Raw genomic sequence first — 14,649 nt, 5'->3', positions numbered from 1 at the left:
TGCAATTGTTGAACCTAGGTGACCGAAACCTCAAGATCTACAACCTCTTGCTTGGCCACAGTCGTTATCCTTCTTATTATTGATGTTGTTACAAGTTCAAACAAATGAAATTGAGATTAGGGCAATCTGAATTGTTAAAATCCATTAACTAACCTCTTGTTGTTGAACCTAAGTGTTCATCTTTAAGTTGGGAAATTGATAAATGAAGAGGTTGATTCAGTAATCAATTTATGCATAATGTTTGGTTAACTGAATTGTGCTCAACCTTAAATCAAATATGAATCAAACATACATATGTGTGAATAAATCAGTTGGCTAAGTTGGTGTGTCGATCATTCATTGCACTCAAGTTCCAATTTTTTAAAAATGATTTATTACTTAGAAGGCAAGGAATAGAGTGAATTGACCTACTAGATAGAACATTTTTTTTTTATTCAACTTATTACATTTCAACTTTCGAGTACACTCTTGTATAAATAAATAAAAATAAAAACAAAAAAGGTTTTGTAACAAGCTACGTCGTTTCTCTTTGCGCAAACCGTCGTTATCGTTCCCCCAAAAAAAAAAAAAAAAAAAAAAACCAAAAACCCTAACAAAACATCCAGAGAAGTGAGAGAAAGAAGCCTCCATCTGAAATTACACAAAGCAGGAGCATTGTAGCCAGCAATAGCAATCGAAATATGGAGGGCAAAGAAAATCAGGAAAAAGGTCCTCAAGAGGAGGAATGCACGAATGGCGGCGGATCACTGTCGAAGAGCGCACAGAAGAAGCTGTTGAAGCAGCAGAAATGGGAAGCGAAGAAGGCAGAGAAGAAAGCTCAGGAAAAAGAGCAAAAGAAGAGAGAGGTAGAGAGGAAGCGGAGGGAGTGGGAGGAGAAGTTGGCGAGCTTGGGCGAGGAGGAGAGGGAGAAGCTGATAGAGGAGAGGAAGAGTCTGAGGAAGGAGAGGATGGAGCACAAGTCAGAGGAGCGAGCGGTGCAGACACAGAGACTGAGTAAAGCCAAAGAGTGCGGACAGAAGATCGTGATTGACCTCGAATTCTCTCACCTCATGACCCCCGCCGAGATCAACAGCCTCGTTCAACAGGTTGGCATTGCTTTGCTTGACTTCTTAGTCTTTGAGTCCGCGTTTCGTGTCTAGGATTGGATTGAATTGAATTGAATTGGATAGTTTATGACATTTAGGGCTTGTCAATGTATGTTGAACGAAGAAAATGATGTTAACTTGTAAACTTTTATTCTAGATTTTGTCCAAATTGAATGTGGAAGATGGATCAGTCTCGAAAGAAACTTATCAATCCCAATCCGACTGTTTTTGTAGGGATTGTACAGGCATGAATATTCCGTCTTTGACTCTAACTTGGATAAAATTTGAAAGATGACATTCGCTGCTTCTTCGTTCAACATACACTGAAGAGTTATTTAGTCCAACTTTAGACACCAGACGAGGCTGTAGTTTCTGAAATCTTGATACTTGATTACAGCTTGTTTATGTGTTTGTTTGGATACTGTAATTGTGAATGCAGATTATGTATTGTTACGCGGTGAACAAAAGGTGCAGCGAGCCAGGCCATCTGTGGTTGACAGGGTGCAAGGGAGACATGGGGAATGCATTAAAGAAGCTGCCGGGGTTTGATAATTGGATCATAGAGAAGGAAGATCGATCCTACATTGAAGCTCTGGAAAACAAGAAGCAAAATCTGGTGTATCTGACTGCTGATTCGGAAAATGTGGTTAATGAGCTGGATGCAAGCAAGATATACATTGTTGGGGGATTGGTGGATCGGAATCGTTGGAAAGGGATCACCATGAAGAAAGCAGAGGAGCAGGGTATCCAAACGGCCAAACTCCCCATAGGCAACTACTTGAATATGTCCTCTTCCCAGGTATCATCTGTCTCTCTGTCTTTTATAAAGAACAGAAATATGTCACCGATAATGTGCATATCATCTTTTGCCATTTTCGATCCAATTGGTTGATAGAGGTTTGAGTTAACCAATTTTTGTTTTGGGAGCAGGTGCTAACTGTGAACCAAGTGATAGAGATACTGCTAAAGTATTTGGAAACAAAGGATTGGAAGGAGGCTTTCTTCCAAGTGATTCCTCAAAGAAAAAGGGGATGCCCGGCTGATTCAGATCAGCAATCTAAACAAGTGAATGGTGAAGAAAATGAAGAGAAAGATGATCAATTTGGAAGCAAAAAGCAGTGTGCTCAAGTCAAGGGCCTTCCAATTCCATGATTTGTTAAGAGAATGTGCCTTTCTATCTGTGTTTATGTTGGAGTTTAACATTCACACCACCTATTCACGGTGTCTTTTTGTAACAGAAGACGATCAATATAACAATGATAAGTGAAATTTCATTACATTTTGTTGTTGAAAGTTGAAGGAAGCCTGCTATTTGGCATGCAATGCAAATATATTTTCTGCATTCAGCAAGCTGATCTTCCACCATCCCATAGCTACTACCTTTGATGGCCACCCAACCCAAATCCATGGGGTTTAGTTTTTCATGAGTGTAAATTGCATCAATTAATACATACTATTGACTTGACTTTATATATTTTTAATTATACAAAAAACAAGTAGAAGAAAGAAAAGCTGTAAAGGTTGGCATTAATTTTAAAAATATAAAGTTTTCAAAAATGACCAATTGGCTTCCATAGCATAGTGGTAGTGCGTTCGCTTCGTAAGCGAAAGGTCGCGAGTTCGATCCTCGCTGGGAGCTATTTTCAGTGTTTTTTTGTGTGTTTTATGTTGTGTCCCGACTAATCTTGATGTGAAAGGTTTAAACGTGGAGTCTAGAGACAATGCCGGATGGCGTTCGGTCAAGTCATCGACTAAGATTTAAGAAAAAACACCACCAATTAAAGCAGACAACAAAGACTACAGCGTCTTTAATTTTATTACAGTACTTGGCCCAAATTAAAACACTACAACTCGAAGGACGGCGCGACGTAACATTACATTATTCAGTTCACCAGTCAGCACTCTGGTGATTCCATTCCAGTGCATTTCATGCATTCACGCTCCACCGTTTGCACCATTTGCATGTGGCAGCTGATGGTGATCACCATTTAGCATTGCGGCAGAACCACCACCCTGGAGCTGTGTGGACAATCCAGACGCTGCGGCAGCAGAAGCAGCATTCACATTATTGTTGGAGACCCACGCATCGGAGGGGTTCATGTACCCGAAAAATCCATGACCATGCTGATGATGAAAAGCAGCAGCAGCCGCCGCCATAGAGCTGCCATAGTACTGGTGGTGATCAATTGCCCTGCTGCTGGTACCACTACTAGTACCCGCCCCCTTGGCCAAGGACTCGCTTCTCATTAAGGAGGTCGTGGAGGACCCGCGCTCGCCCTCCATCTCGCGGTAGCGGTGCAGGTAGAGGGTGAGTGGCTCGATGTAGTCATCAAAGCCGAGCTTGCTCATGGCCCACAGCACGTCTTCAGCAGTGATGGTCTTGCGCTGCTCGCGCTGGCAGCGCTCGTTGGCCTCCCCGGTGATGAAGCTGATGTACTCGGAGACGCACTCTTGGATGGTTTCCTTGGCGTCGTCGGAGATCTTGGCATGTGGGGGTAGGATCTTGCGCATGATTCTTATCACATTGGCTATCGGCATGAAACGGTCTTGCTCTCGCACCATGCACTCGTTATCATCGGCAGTGCCATTAGTGGTATTGGCATTGGAGGAGGAGTTGTTAAAAACATTGTTAACGTTGGTGGTGGTGGTAGTTTGTCTCCCCATCCCCATGCTGTATTGGTTCATCTCAGCCGGCCGAACGTTGATATCTGATAGCTTCAGCCCTGCATGGACTCTCAAATAATATATATTAGTATGTACACAAATAATCGTGAAAATAGAGTAATACTTGCAGTACATTTATGTTTGTTTTTTTTTTTTTTTTTTTTTTCATTTATACAAAAGGCATGAATACATAGACAAGGATCGAATGTTAACAATAAACAAAAATACTACTCATATTTGCTATTTGTATCATCTGATTCATCTTTTTAATAGAGATATAAATCATGTGATGTAGATTCTACCTCTAATAAAAAGAAGGTATAAATAATATTATAATATATGGTAAGTATACAACCTCTGTTAAAAAGATGGTATAAATAATGTTAAAACATGTGGTAAGTGTCATGTAGAGCTGGGGGCCTGGGGCCACGGGAGTAAGTACGTACGTCACCTTTTAGAAGCCAAATTAAGTGGAAGGAATCACATGTAGTATAAATTAATTATTAGGGTTTTGCCTTTCGTGCATCGATTAGAAGTTAAGTCATTGCAAAACTAGAATATCAATGTGCAATTAAAATTACCATTCTTAACATTTTTCATATAACATTTATACTATTTTTCTTATAGAAATGAGATTCATGAGATTCAATATGTTGATGAGCCATACTTCTATTACAAATATGATATAAAGTAGCATAATGTAGTAAGTGCAACAGCATAATGCAGTAAGTGCAACAGCATAATGCATGAAAAGAGAAGAAGACGAAAGAAAGCAGACAGATGGGGAGTGAGTGGAGTGGGACCGGGGATGCGTGAAAGGATATGCATGCATGGAGGCCACTTGTTTAACATGGAGTCATAGATTGCATGTAAGATGGTTGCCACTTGTAAACTATCGTCTCTTCTCTGGCTACGAGATCAGCGGTTACATGTTTTTCAATTTTCATCACCCATATATTTTCTAATTCTTCTGCACATTGACATTGCTAAGCCTACCTGCTGCCTATATACGCCTATTTATGCATCCTCTAATTAAGTTTCAGGCATATCTTTATATAAATATCTTCTTGGCCCGGCCAGTCAGCTCCTCAGACTCAGATATATATTTACCAAAGTTAACAAATGATGAGTGTCAGTGATATCGATCAAATGGACATGTTTGCCAATATATAATAATTCCAAGACTTAAGAATGATATATAATAGAGGAATCTGAACAGATCTATATATAGATCGAGAGTGGAAGAGGGGTAGGAGGTAGAATGTCTGTGCGTATGCGACCACTGATCTATTACTATTGAAAAAAATATATGAAATGAAATGATTAGTAAGGATTAAACGGAGCTTCGATATGTCCAAGGATGAGTACCAAAGAGCTGAAACCTCGCAACTGTATGAAGATAGAATTAGAACTAATTAAAAATTACTTTGTGAAATAAATGATCATCAAATTGGTGCAAATGCATGCGTTTCCTTCTAAGAGTATACAACTATAGATAGATCTCAAAGACGGACAGTCAGGCTCTGAATTAACCAAGATACATAATTCTAATACATGCAATAGATATAAACATATATATATATATGGTACCCCACACACACACACACACACACACATATATATCAAGAAGATCGTGTGTGTTTATATATATTTATTGTAAGAAATGTGAAATTATACGGAGGGAAGTCAATTATTAAGAAAATCAAGGAAGAATAGTTTTACCAGAAGCAGAGGTTGTGTTTGGGGTAGTCATGGTCTTTTGATAGCCATGGAAACCTCCTGATCGTTCCATTATATTTTCCTGCCCTGATCTGCCTCTCTCTCTCTCTCTCTCTCTCTCTCTCTCTCTCTATCTCTCTCTCTCAACAGTTTCTGAAAGAGGAGAAGACTCGAGTCAAGTTTGAACAAGCTATTACTTGGCAAGGGTCCACCTTTATACTGCTCTAAACTACGGAAAGGGATCCTCTCTGGATCCCTTCCTCCTAATCCATCAAGTTCGAGAATCTTGATCGTTGAAATTTGATTAAACGATTAAAGTTATTATAATTTTAAAATGAGTTTTTATTTGTAGCCGTTTGATCAAATTTCAACGATCTGGATTTTCGAATTTGATGAATTAGGAGGAAAGGATTCGGATAGGAGCCATTTCCCTAAACCACAACCGACGTGGCAATCCCTAGTTACACGTGGCGCCGCGTATTCATTTTATTTTTATTTGTTTATTTTAGTGTTCGGTAGTATATGGTCCAGCACTTGAGACGAATCGCTCTGTTATAACCGGATCACGTAATACTTAGTTGGGCCTTTTTTTTTTTTTTTTTTTTTTTTTTTTTGACTCAAATGTAAAAAGGTACTGGGCTTGCGATCATGAGTCCAAGACGTGTTCTTCAAATATATAATGCGATTTTTTCATCAGAAAATCGATTATTATCATTTACAGAAGCGAATTTATTAATTTAATTTCGTGAAAGAATACGTCTTTAACCGGACCGCCGGCAAGGCAACGATTTCCCTTACACTCTGATCAGGCAGGGACTAAGGGGTTTCATTTGCATGGCATCGTTTCCCAATCGTTGTAGCCCTGCACAGACAGACACCATGCGCATTATATATACACCCCACCACCACTACCACCACCAGCCCGACCACCACCACTCTTCCTCAACATTCATCGCCATTCAACTGTTGGTATTATAATTTGAAGAAAATATGGATCAAGTGAGTTTCTCCATTCTGGTATTCCTTTTGGTGGCGGCCATTGTGTTGTTGGGGCCTCTGCTGATGGGTCCGCTGCACCCTCCTGCTCTTGCTCTGATCCTGGTCATCCCCATCATTTTGGGAGTGGTTTGGTTCTTTATGAACCAGGCTTGAATCATGCCAATGGCGCGGCAATCATGTCCTATATCTATATGCATAATAACATGCAATCTATTGTATGATTGTTTACCCTTAAATAAATGACATGATTAATTAATGGATGTCTACTACTTGCTTGGTTTACTTTTTATTTTATCCGTCTTCGTTTTTCTTTCATGCATTGTATTATGGCCCAGTCACGTTAAGCACATGTTAATCTGCAATTAAAATTAATGATCGCAAATTCATTTCTTCTTCTGTTTCTGAATGTTGTTTGAATGTTAACTTCGTCTGAATAACGAATAACCCGGCGGCAGTGAAATATAACTAACAAAATCCCTGATCGAAGCGACAGGATCATTTAATTTGTTTATTTGCAATTCCATCGTCTATTTCTTTCTAACAAACCCTCTTTCGATTAGCAAAGCAAACACCACGCCTCTGCTAATTGCAATAAAAGGTTCAATCGAGATACAAAGTTAAACGTCAATATAATATAAAAAGTAATCGAGATACAACTTCTTCACCAGATCACCAGAGATATAAGATAACAATACGACCCACAAAACTAAACATCAATTAGCCATCATCAAAGATCAGAGCAGCATTCATCTCTCTCTCTCTCTCTCTCTCTCTCTCCCCGTTATCAAAATCACAAGTTAGAAGATGTTTTGGATACCGTCATCACTTCTTCACTCTTTTGCTACTGTTTTTCAATATTGCCCTCGTTCTGGTTGCTTGTGCGGTTAAAGCCATTCCCGAAACTTGCAAGTGCGCTTTTATGGAGCAACTCCAATTCATGAAAATATGGACAAAGCTTGGCATTTTCAGGGCGCTTATTGTCCGATCCCATGCAGCTTCTGAAATACTTGTTGATGTTTTCCCATTTCTCCCTGCACTTCCTTCCTGACCGGACGTAGCCCATTTCATGCATCTTAACAGATATCTCCTCCCATATGCGTCCCTTTGGAGTACCTGCAACGGGAAACTTGTGTTCGAAAGCAGCCCGCTGCGTTATGAGGGCCTGTACTTCAGCTTCTGGCCATCTTCTATCCGTTGCATCACTATGGCTCACCAACTTCAGGTCTCTCTGCATGCCATTGTCTGCCTTCCCATTTCCTTCCGCGCGTTGGTGATCATATTTAGGTACTACCGATATTGGTATTGGTGCTGCTGTTGGTGCTGGTGCTCGTTCGGGTGCTGTTGCTGCAGATGGTTGGGGGACTTGAATTTCATAGCCCAAATAATTCTGGATAAAGGAAATGAGCGCAAGGTCGCGAGATGTCTCTTGGGCTCTTATCTCCTTATCCCTTTTCAGTCTGTCTAACTCCTGCTGCTTCCAATGAAAAGCAGCAGCAGCCGACGCCATAGAGGTGCCATAGTAGTATAGTACTGGTGGTGATCAATTACCCTGCTGCTGGTACCACTACTAGTACCGGCCCCCTTGGCCAAGGACTCGCTTCTCATTAAGGAGGTCGTGGAGGACCCGCGCTCGCCCTCCATCTCGCGGTAGCGGTGCAGGTAGAGGGTGAGTGGCTCGATGTAGTCATCAAAGCCGAGCTTGCTCATGGCCCACAGCACGTCTTCAGCAGCGATGGTCTTGCGCTGCTCGCGCTGGCAGCGCTCGTTGGCCTCCCCGGTGATGAAGCTGATGTACTCGGAGACGCACTCTTGGATGGTTTCCTTGGCGTCGTCGGAGATCTTAGCATGTGGGGGTAGGATCAGTTGGAAGTCAACCAGTCTCCAGCAACACAAACTAGAAGCTAACGGCTAGTTTTGTGTAAATAGGCTAACGGCTAGTTTTCTCAAGCTAAAGTCCAAGAGACAAATGAAGGGCTGAGATTGAAACTGTGCTGTAAGGCTTAAATTAGAGTAGTACAATGTTAGGTTGTGTTCCTTGTCTTATTCCTAAAGTGAGATAAGAATGTTGACTGTAAAACCCTACTACTCTGATGACATATATATATGAAATGAATGATGTTGCAATGATAAGTAGCTGTCACTCTTATTCTCATTCCCTCTTACTCTGAGTACCTCATAGAAATACTCACTGAAATTCCTTACAAAACAATCAGAATACAAAACATTAATATGGCCTCAGAGCTCAAGTTGGATTAAAAAAACCAGTTAGGCATTGTGAAGCTGTTTTTTAGGGGAGATTTCAAGTATTTGAACCCCCAGAAAGTGATTCAAGAACCAAGAAATGTCTGGGCCAAGTAGCAGCTGTGGTGAGCTTAAAACTCCCATTTTTAATGGAGAGAACTATGATTTTTGGAGGATAAGGATGACCACCATTTTCATGTCTCAAGACCTGTGGAAAATGGTTCAAGAAGGGTATGAAGTACTATATTCAGATGATGAGTCAGAGGATGATGAAGAACTCATTGCAACTCAAAGAGCATCTCTGGGAGAAAATGGGATGAAAGATGCTAAGGCGCTGGGGATAATACAAGGAGCAGCCTCAAATGCTATTTTTCCTTGGATATTAAATGAAAAGACATCCAAAGCTACTTGGGAAGTTCTTCAAAGAGAATACAGATGTGACAAGAAGGTAACCAAAGTAAAGCTTCAATCTTTAAGACGTGATTTTGAACATACTCACATGAAAGAAGATGAACCGTTTAATGATTACTTTACTAGTTTGTTTGATGTTGTGAATCAAATGAAAACTCTTAGTGAAGAACTACCTAGGGAAAGACTTGTACAGAAATTGTTAATCAGTTTGACAAAACCCTATGACTTTATAGTAAATGTTATAGAGGAAACTAAGGACATTGATACACTTGATGCACAAAAGGTTACAGCCTCATTGAGAGCTTTTGAGCAAAGGCTAGAAAGACATGCTGATGCAGCCACATAAAGGGCTTTTCAGTCACTTAGTATCAATCCTAGAGAGGGCAGTTCAACTGGGCAATACAACAGTTTCAAGCAACAAAAGAAGCCATGGAAAAGGGAATCTAAGAAATGGGAAGAAAGACCAAGTGAGTCTACCAAAAAGAATGGTGTTGGTGGGACAAAACCACAATGTACAATTTGTGATAAGGCATATTTTGGTGTTTGTTGGTTCAAGGGGAAACCTAAATGCAGTAAATGTAACAAGTTTGTCCAAAGATTGTGGTTCTAAAAGAAACCAACTAGTGAACTATGCACAAAAGACTGAAGGACAAATGTGTTATATGCTTGCAATGTCACAACTGTTGAGAAAAACAAAGATATATGGTATATTGATAGTGGGTGTATCAATCATATAACTGCACATGAGTCTCTTCTTATCAATATTAACAGAGAATTCACTGGGAAGGTTAAGATGGGCAATGGTCAACTTGTAAGTGCCATTGGTAGAGGCACCTTGGTGATTGACACAAAGCAAGGAAGGAGACACATCAAAGAAGTTATATTGGTACCTAGACTTCATGAAAACTTATTGAGTGTAGGCCAAATGATCATACATGGTTATTTCTTACTCTTTGGAGATTCAGTGGTTAAAATCTTTGATGATAGAAGTTTGCAGAACATGGTCACAAAAGTAGTAATGACAAAAAACAAGAGTTTCCCATTGTTACTCAACTATAATCAAGCTATCTCATTGAGAGCTAGTGTCACAGAGAGTACTTGGTTGTGGCATAAGAGATATGGTCACTTGAACTTTCAAAGCTTGAAAAACCTGCAGAGAATGGAGATGGTTCAAGGACTACCAAAACTGCATGGAGAAAATGAAATATGTGAAAGGTGTGTTTTAGGCAAGCACCATAAAGAGAGTTTTGAAGCAGGAAAGTCTTGGAGGGCTACATAACCATTGGAAATCATCCACACAGATGTATGTGGTCCAATGCAAATTGCAACAATGAGTGGTAACAAATACTTCCTAACCTTCATAGATGACTATTCTAGAATGTGTTGGGTATACTTCATGAGACAAAAATCAGATGTATTCAGTATATTCAAGAAGTTCAAAATGATGGTTGAATTGCAATGTGGTTACAAGATCAAGAAAGTAAAAAGTGATAGAGGAGGTGAGAACACCTCAATCGAATTCAACTCTTTCTATGAAAGCATGGGATTATAAAGACAGTTGGCAATGGCTTATACCACTCAACAAAATGGGGTTACTGAGAGGAAGAACAAAACCATAATTGAAATAGTGAAGTCCATGCTCTATGAAAAATGGATTCCTTATCAATTCTAGGGAGAAGTTGTGAATATAACTGTCTATTTGTTAAATAAATGCCCAATAAGTTCATTGGAGAAGAAGACTTTATTTCAAGCCTTTAACGGAAGGAAACCAGGTGTGAAACACTTAAAAGTGTTTGGCTCAATATGCTATACACTAATACCATCATAGTTGAGACACAAGCTGCAGGAAACCAGCAACAAGTGCATTTTTGTAGGTTATGATAACTGTGAAAAAAGGTATAGATTGTTTAACTTGAAAACACAGAAAATCAAGATCTTAAAGATGTGGTCTTCAATGAAGATACAAGGTGGAATTAGGAAGATGGTGTAAAAGCTGACATATCAGTACCAATGACAATTGTTGGAACTGACAATGTAATTGAGTCACAAACTCAAATCTCTGCTCACTCACCAAATCAGTCTCAACAATCTCAGTTGCAGCAATCACCTCAACATACTTCACCTCAATCTCATAGTGAAAGTTCTCAAAATACACATAATTCTATCTCCCAAAACTCCACTCCTAATTCTACTCCTGTGAAATTGAAGAGCTTGAGTGAGATATATGCAACCTACAATTTCTGCATAGTGAAGCCTGAGAACTTTGAAGAAGCTGAGAGTGATATAGCTTGGAAGAAAGCCATGGAAGATGAAATGGCAATGATTGAGAAGAATTCCACTTGGGAATTAGTTAATAGGCCTAGCGACAAGCCTATGATAGGTGTCAAATGGGTGTATAAAACTAAACTTAACCTGGATGGCACAATGCAGAAAAACGAAGCAAGATTGGTGGCAAAAGGTTACTCTCAACAACCAGGAGTTGATTTCAATGAGACATTTGCTCTAATAGCTAGATTGGACACCATTAGAACTTTGATTTTTCTTGCTACACAAAAGGGTTGAATTTATTTCAACTTGATGTTAAATCTATATTTTTGAATGGTATACTTAAGGAGGAAGTTTATGTTGATCAACCTCAAGGATTTGAAGTCAAAAATGAAGAGAACAAAGTCTATAGGTTAAGAAAAGCATTATATAGGCTCAAGCAAGCTCCAAAAGCATGGTACAGTGAGATTGACACTTACTTTTCGCAAAGAGGGTTCAAGAAAAATCCTAGTGAAGCCACTGTGTATGTGAAATGAGGAAATGGAACTGATGTGCTCATAGTTGCAATTTATGTTGATGATGTGATATTCACTGGCAACAATGAGAAAATGATGATATATTTCAAAAAAGATATGATGTAGAAGTATAAAATGTCAGACTTGGGGTTATTGCATTATTTCCTTGGAATTGGAATTATTCAAGGAATTGAAGGGATATTTATCCACCAAAAGAAATATGCTCAAACCTTGTTAGAGAAGTTTGGTCTTAAAGGTTGTAAATCAGTAGCTACACCACTGATCTCAAATGAGAAACTCATCAAAGATGATGGAACAGAACCTGCTAACTCCTATCTTTACAGGAAAATTGTTGGAAGTCTTCTCTACTTAACTGCCACTAGACCTGGTGTGATGTTTACAGCAAGTCTGCTTTCCAGGTTCATGCATAATCTAACTAAAATTCACATAGGAATAGCTAAGAAGGTACTCAGATACATTGCAGGAACCATTGATTATGGTATCAAATATGACAAAGGTGAGGCTACCATTTTAGTTGGATTTTGCGATAATGATTGGGGTGGTAGTGATGATGATATGAGAAACACCTCAGGGTATGCCTTCACTCTTGGTTCAGGGATTTTCTCTTGGGCTTCAGTGAAGCAGCAAAGTGTTTCTTTGTCCACTGCAGAAACTGAATATGTATCAGCTGCAGAAGCCACTTCACAAGCTATTTGGCTTAGGTTTGTTCTAAAAGACTTTGGAGAGTTGCAAGTAGATGCCACACCTCTAATGTGTGACAATACATCTGCCATAGCCATGACAAGGAACCTGTCTTCCATCAGAAGATAAAGCACATCAAAAGGAAATACCATTTCATAAGGGAAGCTTTGCAAGAAAATGTGATAGAACTGTTCTACTACAAATCAGAAGAGCAAATTGCAGATATCTTTACCAAGGCATTGCCTAAGGAAAGATTCGTGTATCTCAAGGAGTTACTTGGAGTGCAAGCAGGAAACAATTTGAAGGGAAGTGTTGGAGGTCAATCAGTCTCCAACAACACAAACAAGAAGCTAACGGCGTGTAAATAGGTTAATGGCTAAGTTTCTCAAGCTAAAGTCCAAGAGACAAATGAAGGGCTAAGATTGAAACTGTGCTGTAAGGCTTAGATTAGAGTAGTACAATGTTAGGTTGTGTTCCTTGTCTTATTCCTAAATTGAGATAAGAATGTTAACTGTAAAACCCTACTCTGATGATATATATATATATATATATATGAAATGAATGCTGCTGCAATGATAAGCAGTTGTCACTCTTATTCTCATTCCCTTTTGCTCTGAATACTTCATAGAAATACTCACTGAAATTCCTTACAAAACACTCAGAATACAAAACATTAACAGGATCTTGCGCATGATTCTTATCACATTGGTTATCGGCATGAAACGGTCTTGATCTCGCACCGTGCACTCGTTATCATTGGTAGTGCCATTAGTGGTATTGGCATTGGAGGAGTGGTTAACGTTGTTGGTGGTGGTAGTTTGTCTCCCCATCCCCATGCTATATTGGTTCATCTCAGCCGGCCTCACGTTGATATCTGATAGTTTCAGCCCTGCATGGTCCCTCAAAATATTTTAGTACACAAATGATCGTGAAAATAAAGTAATACTTGCAGTACATTTATTTTTGTTTTTTTTTTCATTAACTTTATTTTCATTTATACAAAGGGCACGAATACATGGACAGAGTTCGAATGTTAAAAATAAACAAAAATACTACTAATATTAACTATTTGTATCATCTCATTCATCCTTTTAACAGAGATATAAACCGCGTGTTGTAGATTCTACCTCTAATAGAAAGAAGGTATAAATAATATTATGATATGTGATACGTATATAAATAATGTTAAAACACGTGGTAAGTGTCATGTGGAGCTGGGGCCACGGGAGTACGTAGGTACGTCACTTTTTGGAAGCCAGATTAAGGGGAAGGAATCACATATTGTAGTATAAATTAATTATTAGGGTTTTGCCTTTCGTGCTTAGATTTAAAGTTAAGTCATTGCAAAACTAGAGTATCAATGTATAATGCGATTTTTTCATCAGAAAATCGATTATTATGATTTACAGAAGCGAATTTATTAATTTAATTTCGTGAAAGAATACGTCTTTAACCGGACCGCCGGCAAGGCAACGATTCCCCTTACACTATGATCAGGCGGGGACTGAGGGGTTTCATTTGCATCGCATCGTTCCCAATCGTTGTAGCCCTGCACAGACAGACACCATGCACATTATACATACACCCCACCACCACTACCACCACCAGCCCGACCACCACCACTCTTCCTCAACATTCATCGCCATTCAACTGTTGGTATTATAATTTGAAGAAAATATGGATCAAGTGAGTGTCTCCATTCTGGTATTCCTTTTAGTGGCGGCCATTGTGTTGTTGGGGCCTCTGCTGATGGGTCCGCTGCACCCTCCTGCTCTTGCTCTGATCCTGGTCATCCCCATCATTTTGGGAGTGGTTTGGTTCTTTATGAACCAGGCTTGAATCATGCCAATGACGCGGCAATCATGTCCTATATCTATATGCATAATAACATGCAATCTATTGTATGATTGTTTACCCTTAAATAAATGACATGATTAATTAATGGATGTCTACTACTTGCTTGGTTTACTTTTTATTTTATCCGTCTTCGTTTTTCTTTCATGCATTGTATTATGGCCCAGTCACGTTAAGCACATGTTAATCTGCAA

General features: G+C 39.4%; 2 protein-coding genes, 1 non-coding gene and 1 pseudogene across 3 annotated transcripts; 2 read left to right on the top strand and 2 right to left on the bottom strand.

The window, feature by feature from the left end:
• Positions 1-592: 592 nt before the first annotated feature.
• LOC103963724 (tRNA (guanine(9)-N1)-methyltransferase) lies at positions 593-2,362 on the top strand. The gene is made up of 3 exons (XM_009376575.3): positions 593-1,085; positions 1,525-1,884; positions 2,016-2,362. The coding sequence occupies exons 1-3, from the start codon at positions 681-683 to the stop codon at positions 2,235-2,237; spliced, it is 987 nt and encodes a 328-aa protein (XP_009374850.1). The 5' UTR covers positions 593-680; the 3' UTR covers positions 2,238-2,362.
• Positions 2,363-2,652: 290 nt separating this feature from the next.
• TRNAT-CGU lies at positions 2,653-2,724 on the top strand. Its single transcript has one exon. It is a non-coding gene; the product is annotated as a tRNA-Thr (tRNA).
• Positions 2,725-2,930: 206 nt separating this feature from the next.
• On the bottom strand, positions 2,931-5,594 carry LOC103963725 (nuclear transcription factor Y subunit B-3). The gene is made up of 2 exons (XM_009376577.3): positions 5,472-5,594; positions 2,931-3,808 (listed from the first exon to the last, which is right to left on the bottom strand). Exons 1-2 carry the CDS (start codon positions 5,539-5,541, stop codon positions 3,021-3,023), a joined length of 858 nt encoding a protein of 285 aa, XP_009374852.1. The 5' UTR covers positions 5,542-5,594; the 3' UTR covers positions 2,931-3,020.
• A 1,483-nt stretch (positions 5,595-7,077) lies between these two features.
• LOC125480478 lies at positions 7,078-14,247 on the bottom strand (annotated as a pseudogene).
• Positions 14,248-14,649: the final 402 nt, after the last annotated feature.

This window comes from the organism of the source record quoted next, unplaced genomic scaffold (assembly GCF_019419815.1).
Source record: "Pyrus x bretschneideri cultivar Hongxiangsu unplaced genomic scaffold, Pyrus_bretschneideri_v1 Contig33, whole genome shotgun sequence".
NCBI lineage: Eukaryota > Viridiplantae > Streptophyta > Magnoliopsida > Rosales > Rosaceae > Pyrus > Pyrus x bretschneideri.
Note: the sequence above shows the minus strand (reverse complement) of the source record. Positions and strands in the feature narration are given on the sequence as shown.

Excerpts from the sequence above, each read along its gene's own strand:
- LOC103963724 (XM_009376575.3), top strand. The coding sequence starts at position 681 with ATGGAGGGCAAAGAAAATCAGGAAAAAGGTCCTCAAGAGGAGGAATGC. Across the intron at positions 1,086-1,524 it reads TCAACAGCCTCGTTCAACAG|ATTATGTATTGTTACGCGGT; the intron begins GTTGGCATTGCT and ends TTGTGAATGCAG. Across the intron at positions 1,885-2,015 it reads TGAATATGTCCTCTTCCCAG|GTGCTAACTGTGAACCAAGT; the intron begins GTATCATCTGTC and ends TTTTGGGAGCAG.
- LOC103963725 (XM_009376577.3), bottom strand. The coding sequence starts at position 5,541 with ATGGAACGATCAGGAGGTTTCCATGGCTATCAAAAGACCATGACTACC. Across the intron at positions 3,809-5,471 it reads AAACACAACCTCTGCTTCTG|GGCTGAAGCTATCAGATATC; the intron begins GTAAAACTATTC and ends GAGTCCATGCAG.